This window comes from Pelmatolapia mariae, linkage group LG17, assembly GCF_036321145.2.
Source record: "Pelmatolapia mariae isolate MD_Pm_ZW linkage group LG17, Pm_UMD_F_2, whole genome shotgun sequence".
NCBI lineage: Eukaryota > Metazoa > Chordata > Actinopteri > Cichliformes > Cichlidae > Pelmatolapia > Pelmatolapia mariae.
In genome coordinates, this window is record NC_086242.1 from 25,512,245 (window position 1) to 25,530,839 (window position 18,595).

An 18,595-nucleotide genomic window follows, 5' to 3' on the forward strand; every position below is an offset into this window, starting at 1 on the left:
ATGGTTTCCTGACAGCCACCCGTCCACTAAGAACCATTTCTGATTAGTCTTCAGCGAACAGTAGCACAGAACCAATCTTATGGGTTCTGTGTGCGGTCTTTGCTGCATCTTTTTTCTCAATTCTGTGTCTCTGTCTCCTAAGGTGACTTTCAAATGCTATTCGCCTGCTGTCATTTTTTTTCCTGCTTATCTAATTTCTTCAGTTTTTTAAGGGTACACCACACAGCATGTCAAGATAAACTGTACCAAGTTTCCGGATAATGGCTTTTTGGGACTTATTTTTGGCTTTTTTTGTGTGTGCATTCAACTAAAGAAATGGAAACAACAAATATGTTTTTGTCACAGCCTGCTAGTAACTAAGCGCCTAAAGATGCAGTTTAAAAATTTCTTTGCCAAAGCGTTTGTTATATGAAGACACAACACTGGTTCATTCCTTAACTAAAATGTTTTTGTTTTTTTTAATATACCTGAATGACTCAAATCATTGGTCAGGAAAATAATCAGGTACAAGAGCTTGACTGAAAATGAGTGAAGAAGCAGTCAGTGTCCAAAGAAAAACTTTCAAACAGCATAGGGAATTATTGCTCAAGACCACTGTAAGAAATTATCTATGGTTCCTTGGAATCCAAATCAAAAGGAATCGGGGTAGTTCAAGGGTAATCTGAGTTTGTATTTATTCTTATTTTTAATTTTTTAGAAAATGTTAATAAGTAGGGGAAAGAAAGGTCTTAAATAATCTTGTGTCTCGAGGTATTTACAACAGTAGTGTAAATATAGGCACGAGGGAAACATGATTAGGATTATTAAAAAGAAGGGGAGCTGCTCTTTTTGAGACTCGAGCCATTTCCTGTCCCTCTGGGATTGGATGAAATCTGTTTACATGACTGACAGGATTCCTGGTTCCGGCCTGACCTACAGGCACACACACACACACACACACACACACACACACACACACACACACACACACACACACACACACAAACAGGCTAATTGGTCAATTTGTGATTCTGTTCTGTGCTTGGCTAAGTGAAAACCAAAAAAAGCCACATTTTGATTGATGTTATCATAGCACACCTCTGCAGACTTCTGCTGCACTCTCACTCACCCACTCACTCTACTTCAGCTGAACTCCATTATGCCCATTAAGCTTATCTGTGCAGAGAGATATGAAGAGAGCCTATCTGACTCAGATCACACAGCCGTCCCACGCAGGACTGTGTTCAAGATAAAAACAGGTTTAAAAACAGAACCAAGAGGTATCTCTCTCTCTCTCGCTCTCTCTCTCTCTCTCTCTCTCTCTCTCTCTCTCTCTTTCTCTCTCTCGATAGAAAGTCTTCTAAATCAATGTGGCAGTGAATGATTACTAAAAGAAAACTAAAAGAACAAGATATAAAGTGAAATGAAAATGATCCTGATTAGGGGATGCTGCATTTTACATCCCTGCCATGGCTGAACCAAAACCCTAATGTACAAAATCACAGTTACGCTTAGTCACATACATCTATGGATGTGGGCATTTAGATGATGTAGTATAATTTTCTAAATGGTGCAGACACTCAGACATAAACCACTGTTTGTAAGATAAGTAATTGATAAGAAATAAACTTTATTTTTTTATTTGTAGTTCTAATCGGTTGGTAAATTAATATTTCCAGGGATGGTTTCAAAGCAAACAGAAATGATCATGTCAGTACTTTTCTTTTGAGAGAGTGTGTGTGTGTGTGTGTGTGTGTGTGTGTGTGTGTGTAGGGGAGATCATCAGATGTTTAAACTGTGGCTTGCCAGGTTCCCAAGTAGGTCAACTGTTGTAGTTGGAAAAACACCATTAACACTTCGTCAGGGTCTATCAGCTTAAGCCATAGGGCAATACCATATACACACACACACACACACACACACACACACACACACACACACACACACACACACACACCCCTACACACCTGATATCTGCCACAGAAACACTGATTAGCAGTATTGACTAAATGTGCTCTCTATGAGGGCTGTAATGTTGCTTTTGGGCTGAGCTGGGTGAGTTCTGTGTTGCCCTGTTTCACTCATACTGACATTCATGCATTAAAGAAAGTAATACTCAATATAAATAAAGACTCTGCTCACGTGCTCACACTTGGAAATATCTGTTGCTTCTTATGATTTGCTTTTTTGTTTTGCCTCATTACTTCTCAGCTTATGAGTGTTGGTGCTTAGGCATGATTGTAAAAGCACTGCACTGCCACTGTGTGGTCACTTGTTGACAGTACATCACACTTGCACAAATAAACTCACCATTTTGTAAACGGAGTTCTTCTCAATCTTTGATTGAACGCATGCGTTCATTTTACATTTACGTTACCAACGCAGTCAAAGTTACTTGACTTCAGTTTGAATGCCAGATGTTTAAACAATGACAGGATCCTAATAAATTAAAGGTGCTACACCAGGTATGTTTAGGTGGAACATATTGTTAATGCTGAGAAGCATTTAGAATGTGAAGCACATAGTGCTTTTGAATGAATGCGACCACAATAACTCCTTTGTTTAATAAATACAGTGAGAATTAAAGGAGACATTAGTCATATTTGATCTCACGTAAAACCTTCTTACTCTCATGTAGCCTCCTTTGTGTTTTTTTAAGCTCCATTAACCAATAAAACTGCTGTTATTTTAACTGCTGTTATGTCTGGTAATCATTTAGCTTTCTTTTTTAAGGCCATTTTTCAAGACTTCATAAATAACTGAACAAAACATGACTACAAACAGCTTTGACTTCACCTGGCTTTGACTTCGTGCAAACATGCAGTTTTCCATTGGGCGTGGCATCCACAGCACAAGATAGTGATGCTGAATTTGCAATAGTTCTCGCTGGTTTCTTCACTGTCATTCAACAAAAGTCAGATGTTGTCTCAGCATGTGGGAAAGGAAGCAAATGATAAAAAGAATGTGCAAAAAAGACGGTAATGAAATTAAGTGAAATTGTTAATCAGAACATTTGGTTGAGCAGTAAAGTCTCAATCCCTTACGCAGGTGTTATATTGGTCGCACTGAACCACAATGACCGGGGGTCTCATGTTGAAGCTGCCTGTATAAATTATGTCACAGTGACACTTTTTGGTCAAAAAGATCCAACTAATATTTTGTCATGTCTAAAGAGATGTAGTGCTTTTGACATACAACAACAAATGGAAAATGCTACAAGTTTTGACACTGTGTCTTTCTTTCTGCCTTTTTTTTTTTTTTCAGAAGGAACTGAGCCTTCCCAGAAGAGGCAGCTTGTAAGTACCCATCATTCGCTTTGCTTTTTGTCTATTTCCAGCCTTATATGGAAATGGTTGGAAAGTTTTTATGGTGCAAAGCAATCAACTTTATACACACCTCTGACTGTACGGGCCCTTTAAATTTCTTTGGAAAACAATATCTTTCATCCTAAATTTCATCTTTAGTGGTCATTGGTATTGAGCAGAGCTTCAAGTGAAGGGATAAAGAGCTATTATTTAGAGGCCACTAAGTTTGTTTGTGTGCTTAGGCCTATTTATATCTTTTTGTGCGTGTGTGCGTGCCAAAGTTCTAATGTAATGTCATGCTGATAAGTCCTACCAAAAGTCAGAGATGCATTGGGGGAAAATGCCATTCTAGTGCAGGCATCATAACAGTTCAGATGATTGCACTAGAATGGCATTTAAGCACTTATTAAATATTTTCAGAGAAATTATTAAAGGCCCCAAATTACCATGACATTCATGCACTCGATGAGTGTATTTAAACTTCTGAACACAACTGTACTTTGAGAGGGGTGTTCATCACTCACTCTGTTTCTCTGTGCAGTTTTAAACACTCTAACTAGTCCTGATGTGTATGAGTAATGGGCTTAAAGCTGGCTCTTTCCTTCTACAAGTCTATCCAATGTGTACCATTGTTCTGTTACTTTATGATCCTGGAATGCTTCATGGATCTGCTTTCCACACTGAATGTGGACAAACCTTTTTATTTGACTTGTGTTATAAGATATACTTTGACTCTTCCAGACAAGGCCCTACCTGCATGTAAATTTAACTGTGAATAGAGAGCAAACTGACAAAAGGCCATACAGTCAGCAGATATTTTTCCTCCTGTAAATTCTTTGCACTTTAGTCACATTCCCTTGACAGTGTTTTGAGGTCTTTCTGTATTTATCTTGATGTTGAGGTAATGTGGAGTTTGAGAGCCTTGGCAAACCTTCAGCATGGAGTTACTCTGTGGTAGATCAGCTGGTCAGTGCAATCACTTCAGTCATTCTTCCTCATACCAGTCCAATGTTCTTCTTGTAACATGTCCAAAGCAGTTTTTCTTTCATTCATTTCTCTCCCTCTTTATTTAACAAACATACCTTTGCTGATTATAGCCCAGAAGTAATTTTAAATTACTTCTGGGCTATAATCACACATGACCTGTGTCATTTAATTAATTAGGCTTGTCTCTCTGTTCACTGGAAAAACCTTTTTCTGAATTTTATAGGTTTTCTGAGTCTTTCTTGGTCATATTTGTGCCGATGTGGGTTCACAGTAGAACAAATCACTGCCAGAATGTGCGCAGTCATCCTAAAGCTGTTCTGCAGTCCTGCAGAGGGTTTCTTGTGTCTTTCTGGAAAGTGTAAGAGAAGAACCTTCTCTCAAAATGATTACTTTTTCTTGCAGGTCTCAACAGAAATAATGGAGGTTAAGTTAACTTCCATGTCCATTAGGAAATGAGGAATCAAATGCTTTGCAACCTTCCTCTTGCCTTCCTCAAGAACTTGATATCTTAAATAATGTCTTGAGGGAATGTTTTCCCTAGTAGCACTAGTGTTGGGTAATATTACTATTGAAAGTGCCTTCTTGCCTACTGTCATTAAAAAGTAATCTATGAAGCTTTAGTTAAACTAGAAAAAAATTAGGACGATGATCTCCATATGACCAGGAAAACACTGGTTGGAAAATGATTGCACAGAATTTTTGGGCTTTCTAGAACAGATTAGAAGTAGCTGCGACAACCATGTGGTCAACCAGAGGTTGAGCAGTCAGTGCCCAACACATTGAGTCTCTCAGAGTCAGTCTGTGGAGCTTGTCTGCTCCATGAAACGACAAAACACACAAATCAGAGCTATTAAGGATTGTTAGAGTAGTTTACAGTGCATCTAACACCAGAAAGCATGTCTCATTTTGTCTTATGAAAGAGGCATACATGGGGGAAATGAGGTACAGTACTAGTGGCATCTATTTTTTTTTTTTAAATAAACTTGTATATTATAAATTTGCTGTAGCACAGTGGTTTGATCCCTGCTTGCATCAGTCTGCATACCAAAGAATCAGTGTATTTATCAGAGTGTGAAGCAGAAGATGCTTGTATGAATGTGTGTGATTAGATGAATGAGGCATGTTGTATAAAGTGCTTGTAATGTTCAGGTACAGTAAAAAGGCTCCATGTGAGAACCGGCCCTCTTTAGAAAGAGCCCAGTCTGTGGCAGATAGTCACACCTGACGTGTGGTGCAGTGTGGTATGGGGAAGTCTGTCGCTGGCTTTGGTACAGCACTACACATCTGATGAACAGATTTGTAACAGACGGCAGTAGATTTGAGATTTATCACAGTTTATCACGGCAGCACTATCGCAAACAGATTGCACATGCCAGCTTGACCCAGATTGATCGGAAACTGCCTTATTGTCATTTGTTCCCAGTTTATTTGGCATATCTATGCACCGAAGTCAGTTGGAAAATGGCAAGTGGTCTCAGACCTGGCCCCCATCTTTGAGCTTCCATTTCAAAGGCAGAGAAATTGCAAGTTGATTTCACAGGATCACTAAAATATTTGCATCATTGTCTGCTATGATAGCTGAAACCCTATATTAGAATCAGCTTTATTGGCCAATCACATTAATACACAAGGTCTTGACTCTGTTTGATGTGACTCTCAATGAACATTGATATTCTTCTTTATTTGGTTAAAGTAAACACCATTTAGCTAAGATTGGATGGTTTCTGTGTTACTTGCAAATCAAAAGATTTCCCACAATCATCTTCACAATCCGCATTATCTTCCAGGATAAACCCTCGTCTCACATGAACAACTTCCATTAATGAGCAACGTGGGAACTACTGATGTATATTTCATCTTGTCTAGGCACTTGAGGCCTGTGAGGCTGCAATTCCAAGTATGATGAGAAAATCATATGAAATGAAATGAATTTTTAGGAATATTTTAAGGAATATTTTGCATCAGCATGACTGAGAAAGGCTGCTAAAAGCGTGACAAAACCCAGAGCATAAGATGTAAACGCGTATTTCTCTAGATCTTTTTTCCTCCTGGCTCTGGTGGTGTATAAAATTGTGCCCAATGTTTGAACTCTTTTCTGATCCCAGCCCACCAAAATTGTGGTAAATTTCAACAAACAAACAAAGTATAAAAATGGTTGCTGTAGCAACAACCCAAAAACAACTTTTCCCCCTCCCATTGTTCCTTTCGAATCTTTGACTCTACAGAGCTGATCATTGGTTCACTGAATATTAGGCTGTTTTTCATCTCCATCTCTTTGTCCCAGCATTGTTAAAAAATCCAAAAGAGGCCCATGAGTTTAATTTAAACACAGATGGTTGTTCTAACTTCTTCCTCAGATCCCACCATGTTTGTTTAATGAGCAATCTCAACTCTGCATACCTCACTAGAAACTCAGCACCACCATCTGGTGGACTGAATAAGCAGTTGATTTTATTTTATTATTCTGGTACTAAAAAATTCAAATTGAATTACAATTTGGCTTCACCCCTCCATACTAAACTTGCTATGTTCAAACGTCAGTAACAAGATGGGATAAGGTCAGTTACACACACGCAAGATGACATTTTGAAAAAGTGTTCTTTGTTTGGGGGCTTGCAAAGGAACTCAGTGGGGGAATCATGTGACACTCATGCTCACTTTTATTTTGTGAGAATCCTCAGTGACCTTAATGTTAACTTCCACTAATAAATTCTGACCCCACCAGACCCCTTAATCTAACTTTTCCAAGTCCAGAGGCAAACACAAAGACCCAGTATAGTTTCTAATGGCATTCTCGTGTCCTGCTGCAGCTTCTATATTAGCTCAGTAATCACTCCAAATGAACAGAACTGTGTGTGCATGTGTTTCACTACGCAGCCAAAGCCAGCTGTGATTGGAGTCATTGTTTATGACTTAGCGATGTGGCTTATGAGCTGCATTTAGCCCGTCGCGCTTAGCAGTGTACCAAAGCTTCTCGGAAATGAGAATAGAGACAGAAAGTGGACAGCTGCACCTCACACATGCTCTAATATAGCATCATGAAAATGTCTCCTGTGTTGACTTTTCTCTTTTAGGTGTTAACGTACGCTCAAAACCTGACCCAAAGAAAAACACCATCTGAAGAGGAGTCAGTTAAAATAATTTTAGGTTGAATCCATAAAAATTGTAGGACTTTGTAGGAGTTTGGTAAATGTGACAGGAATAAAAAATTAGACTGAGTTTGAAAAGTGGTTAAGCAGTGTTTTCTGTTAAACTGTTTAATTTCTAACATATTCCAGTCATTGTCAGTTATTTTACATATTCTAACACAAAAAAAACTCACAAAAAAACCAAAACAAAACACAAAGACAACCCCAAAAGAAAAACCATGTGGAATAAAAGTTTAAACAGGTTAAAAAACATTAAAACACTCTTTCAAACATTATATTTTCTCCAGATAAAATGTTCTCTAGAAATTCTCTCATACTAAGCCAAGCCAAACGGCACAGAAGGAGACGTCAGGCTTTACTCCACTCTTTATCTTCCCACCTCCCTGTTTGACCCCTCCCTCGAGCCTTCTGTTCACCCGTCCCTCTGTAGGCTGTTTGTCGAGGACTCAGTCAGTTCTCTTGGACGGTCTGATCACAAACAGGCTGAGACTTTTAAGGAACTGAAGGGAGATTAACAGGGCCGGCTGTACCCGGGGAAGTTCTGGCAGGCACTCTGTTCCTGGGGACGTGCAGGCAGGACACTACCTCCAAACTTTTGCTATGGCTGAGCGGTAACAGGAGCTGATAACTAAGGAGTTGGTCCTTTTTCTTTTCTGACTTGATGGGACACCACAGAACGTAATGTTCTCTCTGACTTTGGGATTACGTTTTATGCAAGAAGAGAAACAAAAGGATTTATTTTGTGTTTTAACAGACTTTGGATTCATCAGGGGAAGACAAAATGAGAAGGAGGAAAGCTCAATTGAGTTTGTGTAACACACACCAAATTTGTTTATCCAGCTCAGATAAATATGTGTGTTGCTTGCACGTAGCTCCACACTCTGTTTGTGTGTGTTTGTGAATTAGCAAGCCCATGCTTGCCGGTGGAAGAGCAGTCTACCCCAGACACCTCATACAGCTGAGTCTCTGTGTGGAGATAAGAGTAGGTGCTGACGTAGCACAGGCTAAGCTCATTCTTTTATACATGAAGGTGCTGTCAGCAGTCTGACCCATGGAAAACTAAACTACATGAGAGTTTCTGGTCCTTTGGAGGAGCTGCTCAGTGGTCAGTATGTATTTGACCGACAGATGAGCTGATACAGCCGGGTGGATTATTAAAGATTACAGCTGATTCATTTGTCCCAGTACACAAGATGAAGAGGAGGAGGGAGCGATCAGGAGCCCCGCAACTTCGCCTCCAGTAAGAGTGTGTGTACACGGCATGTTCAAATTTGTGTGTGAAAGCGAATGAAGATTAGGTTCATATCAACACAACAAGAGCTGTATCCCATTTCCTTCTCTTTTATTTGTGCTAAACAGACAGAGGTATTCTTATATAAAAGTACCACCTCAAGATCAATAATGTGAATATTGTGATTTATCTGTTTAGTCTCTATTTTAACAGGAAAATAACAGAAAAGTGCTCATCTTAAGCTTATAGGAATAGGACAAGCTCAGGAACTGATGCTTGGGCCACTTCGTACTTCATGGCACGTTCATAATCACTAATAGTGACCAAGTTCCCACAGTCCAAAGTACATTTAGCACTTTAAAAAGAGATTGTAATCTCAAAGGCTTTCCTGCTTAAATACAAAGTTAAAACAAAAAAGTTACAAGCCAAATAAAATGCTTAGGTTACATGAATATTTTTTCCTGATCTCTTACCACATGATACCTACATTAGCAAACTACAGGCCAACCAGACGTTTAAGAGGCTTAGCTTTGTCTTTACATTAATTTCAAATAACATCCCCAACAGTTGCTTTTATTGTTTAACCACATACTGTATTTCACAAACTGGACATCATTGGACAAAGTCTCTTCATATATTACACTGGAAATATTCATATGATACATTTAAGACAACAAAAAATTGATACCAAAGAAGAGAATTAAAAGCATTGATGATATAAAATATAAAAAATTACATATTGCTTTTGGGAATTTAAAGTTAGTGCATACATGAGTGAGATGTTTCGTTTATGGTATCGATATCAATTTAAACTTTAATATTTTCAAATAAAAATGGAAACTTTGTGTAGGTGACATATCAATGACCCACATATATTCACAGTGCTGAACACACATAGTGTACATACATAGTGAGTCAGTGAAATGGAAACCATGAGGAGCCATGAACATGAGAAGGTATCAGAGTGAGATCCCAGCAGGGAGGGAAATCCTTCATCAGCTTAACAGATTACTGTGACTTTGTGCTTGCACTCTTTCACATGTGTATACATGCTAATGTTGTTGTTTCTTACTTTCTGTGGAGGTTATGAACAAATTATTAAGGGCAATGCTGGCCTTTAAGAAAATATATTGTAGCTGCCTTTACGCAGAACTTCCAGAATAATTAAATATTAATAATAATAATAATATATTGCAATATTTATAAGAATTTGCACACTGCTGTTATTTAAAATAAGAAGCACAGACAAAACCCCCCCCCCAGCTTTCGAGTTGACTGATATGTTTGTGTTAATATAGAGAAGCAACATGCATAATCTTACACTGCATAATATTCAGTGGTATTTTTCAGCTCATCTCAATCAACTTTATGTGACACTGTCACTACAAACCTTCCAAAAACCTACTGGTCAGACTGCTCCACACTAATATTTGGGACGCAGTGTTGTTTTTTTCACTGCTATGCCAGCTGGTGTGACTTAGTTTCCAGGCTAGCATTTGATGATGACTTTGTCTTTAATTTTGCTTCCAAAATCGGTGTGTTAAAAACTATAGAGGCACACCACAGATGGCCTTACAGTATGTTAGGTAAAAACTGCAGATACTAAAATGTGTGCAGCCCTTGACCTCCCAGTAGGTGGTCTCTCCCACTCTGCCCCATCCAGCAGGGGGGAGGGGAGGTGGAGATCAACACCATAAGGTCATTCTGCCCTGCATAGCTGTGACAACTGACAGCTGAATGTAAACCTAAAACAGTGTGTGCTTCTTATCAGTACCACTCACTGTAACCCAGTGAGTTAGACAAAACTGATTGAGTCAGACCAGTTCTATCCACATTAGTGCTATGACTTAGCTCAGTCTACGTGCTGACCCGGTGCCTCCCTGGGAGTACTTACAGAGCTCTTTGAAGCTGATCCAAGACTGTGTCCAGCCATCTCTGGCTGTGATAAGTTAGTATGTGAGGCTTTCTACCTGCTGTGAGGGGACATCTGCAGGCAGTCAGACAATATGTTGGGGACACTTAGTAGTGACTTCTGCTCAGGTGGTGTATGTTCAGGCAGTATAATTGTTATACTGTCAGCCGGTTTGTTGCCTTCTACTAAAAAAAGTATAGTTTCTACACAACCAACTGAATGTCTTAGCAAAAGTTTACTGAAACAATGGGCAGTAAACTGATCAGCAATTTAAGCCAGCCTTTATTTAAACCAGCATCTCATATTCTCATACCACCATAAGCTATAAGTAAAAACATGTACAAAGACTAAACAAAGCTTCACAAGTTCATGGTGTGTAGTTCAGATGAGGAACCCTCCCTAACTGTGAGGGAGCCTGTGTTCTCTTTCAGGCGTCACTCTGTATTTCTCTATGGGAAATACCATCTGGTGTGATCTGAGTAGAAGATCCACTACCAATATGTCTGTATCAGACGGACCTATCACTTCAAGGACACACAGTCTTCAACACCTCCCTTAATAACCCTTGGCCCAACACCAGGCATTATTGCTTTCTTTCCTGTAAAGATCACTAGAGCTCCTCAGTGGTCCTGAACCATTGTTATTTTTTGTTTTTGTTTCAGGATTAATTATTACTTTGTAATTACATTTTTGTTTTGTGACGATATTTTTCTGGTAAGCTGGTGTCAAATTGTTTAAAACGAACTTTATCAAGTTAGCACATCAAGTGAGCTTGTGCTCGTGTAGCTATTTGCTTGCTAAGCTGAGCATTAGTATTTATGGCTTCTACTGGTGCCAATCATGCTGGTAGCTGGTGCATTACCTTGGCCTCCAGTAACACTGTGAGGAATCTTGTTTCTGACCAGGATATGTCCTTCAGTGTGCGTATTAAACAGATATGTAGGGCTGATTTCTTCCATTTATGCAATATCTCTCAAATTAGAAATATCCTGTCGTGATGCTGAAAAACTAGTTCATGCATTTGTTAATTCTAGGCTGGACTACTGTAATTCGTTATTATTAGGATGTCCTAAAAACTCCCTGAAAAGCTTTCAGTTGATCCCAACTGATTCAGCAAGAGTACTGACAGGGACTAGAAAGAGAAAGCATGTTTCACCCATACTGGCTTCTCTTTATTGTGTATCTGCCTTCCAGGGGAAAAAATGCTGGCTCATAGGTCGACTCAGGAATTGTGGTGATTTCCAGACTCTCAGCAGGTACCAGTCAAAGAAAATCCCCGATCACTCCCCGAAGAAGATTGAGTGAGATGCTATGTCCTTGAAGTGATTGGTCTGTCTTTGACAGATGTGGTGGTAGTTTAGTGTCCATGACTGGTCACACCAGAAGGTGCTTACTATAGTGAGATACCTATCTTGATTGTCAGAGAACTGGGGTTACCCAGGTAAACAAGTGCTATTAGGCATTATTCACCACCACTGTTATCTTACCATTGAATCAGAATTATTCTACATCCATAGATACATTCTTGCTATCTGCATGCTGTCACCCAACTATTTCACTACACAGAAACATCTTAAGCTTCTTTATGGAAAATGCAGTGACGGATTTGTAAAAGAAATCTTGAAAAAAAAAAAAAGAAGAGAAAGAAAATGAAACAACATGTCTGTGAAGGTTCTCAGTCATCCAGGTCATCGTAGTCTAAGGAGTGTGGAAAGAAAAGCATCTGGACTTCTTTAAGTTTCTTTGAAGACGTTGCGCCTCTCATCCACTCTTCAGTTCTAAGAGCATTGGACTCTCCACCAATGCTCTTAGATGCCTCAGACACTATTCTTTCCAAGCTCCTTAGACCAAAATGAAACAACAGTGTCCAAATTCAAAGACAGAAAAACTACAGTTTTCTAAAGTGCTTCCTTTGTCAATGATGGCGGTTTAAAGAAAAATAAAGTGGTGAATCTTGCATCTACAGGGAATAGGAGTAGTTTTTTGAGTGCTTAGCAAATTCATTAAACCCACCTGTCATAAAAACAAATAATTACAAAAAGCAAACAAAAAAAAGTTTGAGCCGGTACCCAAATTGAGCCGGTACAATGGTCAAAGTCAGATATTAATCATTCAACATTAAACCACTTAAACAAGTTTTTCTTTTTATGAATGCTGTAATTTGGCATCTTAGTCAAAAATTATAATGTGCTTTGCATTTTTTCTGCTTTTTTGTAAAACAGTAACTTTGAAAATTCATGGTTAACGACAGTAATTATATTTTAGCATTTAAAAATATCATTTTGATTAAAGAGCTTGTACTTGCTGGTGGATTAATCATTACGAAAATATTAACAAATGATTTTGGTAATTAGCAATGCTGGTAATTTATAGTAGCTGTGGGATAAAACTCACACTGGGTTGTAGTCTAATACATTTCTTAAGCACTGTAGTTTAAACTTCTGTGCTTGTGTGTACACATGAGGTATTTCTGAATTTCTTTACAGAGTACAAACAGTTTTAAAGCACAAATTTGAATTCTAAATTAATCATTATTAAGAACAGATTTGCAAGACACCCATTGAGGTCATTGGTATGGAGAGCACCATCACAATGTCAGTAAACTATTAAGACAAAGAAGAGCAAGTATTAGCCATGAGTAGTAACCAAAGAAGGTTTTGCTAAACTTTGTTTCAGTGTAGTGTAAAAATTGTCACAGTGTAGCTCCTCTAGTCCAGCTAAAGGCACAGCAGGCAGGGAGTTGAAAAAAAGCATACGGCTGGTGTTAAACCACCCAGCGCACACCCACACATCGTCACACATCTCTCCTTGCGTCTTTTTCTCTTCATCTTCCTCCCCTCCCTCCTCTTTTGGCAGAATCTGGTCACCAGCTCAGTTGCGTTGCCACGGCAACAACAGCCTCCTCCAGCACCTGCTTTCCCCCTCTTCCTTTCATCCCTCTGTCATTCAGCCCCCCGTAGTCAACCTCGCCCTCTCCTCTTCGTCCTCCTCTCCCTCTCTCTGTTACTGTGATGGCCCTCTGTCAGCCCCTGTTTACCAATGGGGAAACCCCTTCCTTTGGAGGTAAGACCCACCCTGCGTGTCATCTCATAACTGTTTGGTCTTTTGGGGTGTGTGTTGTGTTCTTCTCTTTTTTTTGTCCCCATTACTCAGTTTGCCGACCTTTTGTTGGTGTTATAGCTGACAGACCGCTGAGAGCATCCAGCAAACGGCACTAATGAGCTGTGCTCATCTGGTGACACAAGAAAGCACTTACAACACTCTTTTGCTGTTTTTAAAGAGCGACTCACTTTGTTTAGCAGCTTCCATTTGCAGGGTTGTTTGTTTGATCATTTATAGCTTCTTAATTTTAGTTTAAATCCATATTTTATGTTGGAAAACAAAAACACTCACACAAACACAACAACACACAATCTTCTGCATTGAATTTGACTGCATGAAATAACCAGACATGCGGTTGACCGCTGGAATTCAAATAAATGAAATCACCTCATCAATATTATATCAATATTATAGTTATTGTTAGATATAAAATATTATTATACAAAAATGATAAATGATTAGTTCTTTTATAGCACTTTTTTTCACTCTATCTGACCACTCAAAGCACTTTATACATTCATCCTTATACACCCTTTCATGCAACTACTTTTTTCTACGTAAATGCTTTCTTATCGAACATTCTCAGATGAATGAACAGGATAGAGAGCAGCCCAAAGATATTTGGCATGCAGACCGCAGCAGCCAGGGATCCAACCACCAACCTTCTGACTAGTAGATGACTTGCTCTACCTCCTGAGGTGCACATAACCCGAGTAAATGGAAAAAGATAATTTCATTTTTTTTTAAGGAAAACAGTTTAGCAGTCCAAAGTGTTTTCTTTCTCCAAAGTCCTCCGATCACACACTGAGATAAAGCAAACTTACCTTGCATTTGCTGAAAAGTATTGGGCCATTTTTCTCTCTACATGCTCTGACGACAGGGTGACTATTCTCAGTCTATACTCCTAAGGTTGTTTTCCCATAGCAGCTAGATTTCTTTTGCAATCAGAGGAGTTGTCCTCTGCTGGCCATTAGGAAGAATACTTGATTAGTCTTTGTTCAGACTTCTGCTCAAGTAGATCGAACCGTCAACGTAACACAGAGACGAGTTTGGGAGAAACACTCATGGTCTTGCCGGGCAGTGCTAAAGGGATGAAGACCATTGAATAAACAATATGGCAGAATTGAAAAATAGATATTATATCACCCATACTCATTGGTAGGGCAGGTCATCTACTGTACCACCCAGAACGTCGGTGATTGATCTCCAGCTTTGCCTGTCCATGTGTTGAAGTAACCTTGGGCAAGATACTGAACCGCAAGTTGCTCCTGATGTGTTGAGTGTGTACCTACACAAGTGTTTAGGTATAAATCAAAGTTTTGCATGAATGTGTGTGTGATTTAATCATTTATAGCTTCATGATTTTAGTATAACTGGGTAAATGAGACTTGTAGCAGAAAATGCTTTGAGTGCTTAAATTAAGTAGAAAGTGTTTTTCTTTTCTGCATCAGTTCTGTATTGGTTGCATTCAGATATCTGTCTGTGAGCATCTGTGACCTGATGACAAGTGTGTCTCAGCTGAAACTGAAGTCAGCTGAGCTCCACTTAGAAACACAGGGGTTAGAAGACAGAAGGGAGGAGGCAGCACTGTGCAGAGAGAAAGGATCAGAATAGGGAGAATAAGAAGAGGGAAGGCGGGAGGAGAGACACTAACAGCTCTCACACGCATTTGATGTTGCCGGTGTGGCAGGTGGAAGCCAGCGTCTGTTCGTTAACCGCGTCCTCTGCCGAGTGTCGCCGTGTCAGAGCAATGATTGCACTGCACTAGTGTTAGCATGTCTGAGTCCTTCTGGACGGTGCTCTCCAATTTCTCGCTGCCTGAGAGAAGCATGCTGCGGCGCTCCAAAAGGTACAAACACATCCTTTCTCTTTCATTTCTGGTAGCCTCCATTATCTTACCTTCATTGAGTTTTTTCCCCTCTTTCATATATGCCTTTTTTATTTTCATGCCACTGCCTGTGTTTTGCTCCGTTTTCCTCTCTTTTATCGTTCCTCTTCCCTGCATGTCTTAATGCTCAGCAGGAGCAGCTCCAAAATGAAGGTCAGCTAACTGGATGTGTGTTTTGATGTATGAACAGGGTGCTTTTTGAGTATAAGTTATTGTCATTTGGTGCTGGCATCTGCAGTGTGCACGTTTGTTGTCAAATTCTTTTTTTTATCCTATTTTCTTGATATGACCATATTTACAGTGACATACCTAAGTGTGATTTGACAATGAGCATCGTGTTCCTTCATCTGTCGTTCTCTCAGTTGACCCCTCTTCTTCTTCTCTGCTCTCTCCTCTCTGTCAGTCAAAGCAGAAGTAGCTTCTCCAACAGGAACAAGAGGGAGAGACAGGGCTGTACTTATCACTTTGAAGCAGCAATTTTCTTTGCTCCCTGTAATAACAGGGGTAGCAGCTGACACACACACACACACACACACACACGTGTCACCATGTCCTGTGGTGTGTTGCTCTTTTGTTACCTCCAGAGCAGTGTTTTTAAGGGAAGAATGCTTGTGAAGTGAGACGGTAATGAAACTCCTGCATAGCAACAGGCGCTGTCAGTTTTTGGAGTGGATACAGTCGACAGATGACGTTAAGCCCTAATCAGGCATAACAGTCATCATTTGCAGTGATTGAAGGTGATCTGAAGGTTTTAAAATAAACTGTGTTCTTTTTTTTGTAGCAGCGTTTATCACATTCAAATCAGAAGCATAATACATTTTACTTTGCCATCATTTACAGAAATGTCTACATACAGATTATTTTAAGCTCTCTAAGTTAGCCGTATAGTTTTAACATCATTTCAAATGCAAAATGGTTCTATTTTTGCATTATTGTTTCATTAGCCTGCGCTTAAAACAAAAGTGCGCTTCTTTTGTCAGTTTTAGACTTCAAAAGATTGTAGCTCCACTGTTCTTTGATATCATTTCCTCTTTTATACTTGCTATTTGACATTAAATTGGCACAATGGGAACTGCAGTCAGCTAAAACATTTAAACTGCCTGCCTGATAATGTGTAGGTCCATCTTGTGCCAGCAAAACATGGCACAGACACCAGATCCCTGGGCTGTCCTCTGCAGCTGATCCTTCAGGTCTTCTGTAATTCATGATCGGTGGATTGACCAGTGAAGCTGTGCTGGCTGTGCAAAACTAACCTATAGGAACTAGGGATGGTAATTTAAGGTGAAAATACTATTTCATATTCTCTGAGAAATGCTGTTAGTGTCCACTGTGTATATAGTTGTTTGTAGGTTTACTATGACATGGAAAACTACAGACAGCTAGCAAGCAAATTAGTCATCTGGAGATTTTTGGTCCAGCAGTTTCTTTGCAACCAATGTCACCCCAGCAACCTTCAGGAACCACCAACCACATTTTTCCCTAGCAACCGGTGCTTTGTATCCTGTTCAATATGGCAGCTCTTGGGCAAGGTTTTTTTTTATTATTATATTTTTGGGGTATTTTTGCCTTTAGTGGATAGTGGTACAGTGGAGAGAGTGAGCGAGGGGGAAGACATACACCAAAGGGCCACAGGTTGAACTCAAACCTGGGTCGCCTGCTCACCCAGTGAGCTAAACTGCCACCTGCTCTTGGGCAATGTGCACATGACGTCAAAACCAAAATAGTACAATAGGTAAGACCTGCCACTAAGTTAATAAATGACTGAATGAACCATTTGACTTCTGTTGTAATTTACTGACTGTTTGAATAGGAACCCCAGAAACACTGGCTGCTTTGTGTTTCATAGTTTCTTTATCTTTACAGTGTTGGTGACGGTGACAGTGATCTAGATGAGTGCCTTTAATTTTTCTGATGCCATTCTAATAAAGGTGCTTTATAAAAAATGTTTCCTCTAAAAACCCTTTTCATTTAAAAGAAAACAAAAGTTTAATGCAACGTTTTTTGTTAGAAACTGTTCACAGTGACACAAGAACAATGCGGAGTTGAATCCTTTCTCATTTGTTAGATCATTAACCCTAAAGCTCTTGCCACAGGAGCATACACACATGCCGCCACACAGTCTGTTATCACTTTGATTTCCTGTGGTGGCTGTAACCCTCAGACAAAGTTATTGTGTGGGCTGTGGGAAATGAGTTTCGCTATAGATCTTATCCACATAAACTTACCTTCTGTCTGTTTAGTGTGTGTGTGTGTGTGTGTGGGTACATCTGCCAGTGCAGCTGTTTGTTAGTCTGTCAGCCATGTCAAAACCTGTATGTTTACTTCTATAACTGTGCCTTTTGTGTGTTATAGTGGAAAAGTTTATTGGATCTCAAGGTTTTTGTCTTTTTAGAGACATAAAGTAAGCAGACGTGTGTTCGAACATTTACAGATTTGGGAAAACAAAGTGGTGGGCATGTCATAAATTCCCTAAACTCATATTAAAGAAACAAACAAATAAGCCTTTTTTTCTGTTGCTGTAAATGATATCTTTGAATCACTTACCACCATACTATTAAATGGGCAGATGGATCAACTTGGATAAAAACTACTAATAGAAAAAAAGGCCATTCTAACTTGTGGTAATGTTGACTGAAGATTCAGCCATAAATCCTTCTTCAGCCAGAGAAGCAATTCAGTCTTGGTGCTGTTACCTGACAGCCTGCTGCTTTGATGATACCAGGTACCCAAAAGCTTACTTATCTACACACACATACAAACACACACAGAACCACACACATATGGATACACACACTCACAGACAGTGTGTCTAGCCTTCAGTCAGTTCTGCATAATGGATGCATGTTTCCCAGCAGGGATCCAAAATGCCTGCAGGAGAAAGAAGGAAGGTAGGTTGGTAGTCTCGGTACTGAAGTTACATTTGTCTATGTGAGTCAGAAATAAACATACAGGAAGCTAATGTTGACAATGGTTCAACCAACAGCAACTTACTGGAGTTGCTCTTGATTTTTAACTGTACCAGCTTTGTATCCTTTGTGCCTT

The 18,595-nt window shown here is 39.5% G+C and overlaps 1 protein-coding gene across 7 annotated transcripts in view; it reads left to right on the forward strand.

Moving 5' to 3' along the window:
• mast2 (microtubule associated serine/threonine kinase 2) overlaps positions 1-18,595 on the forward strand; it is a 155,781-nt gene that overhangs the window by 80,681 nt on the left and 56,505 nt on the right. For 6 of the 7 annotated variants that reach the window (XM_063500919.1, XM_063500920.1, XM_063500921.1 and 3 more), the window contains one exon: positions 3,244-3,275. In XM_063500919.1, the coding sequence (XP_063356989.1) occupies positions 3,244-3,275 (32 nt within the window). Of the gene's footprint in view, positions 1-3,243; positions 3,276-7,868; positions 8,661-18,595 lie in introns of those variants that run through there. The other variant, XM_063500925.1, reaches the window with a different exon arrangement.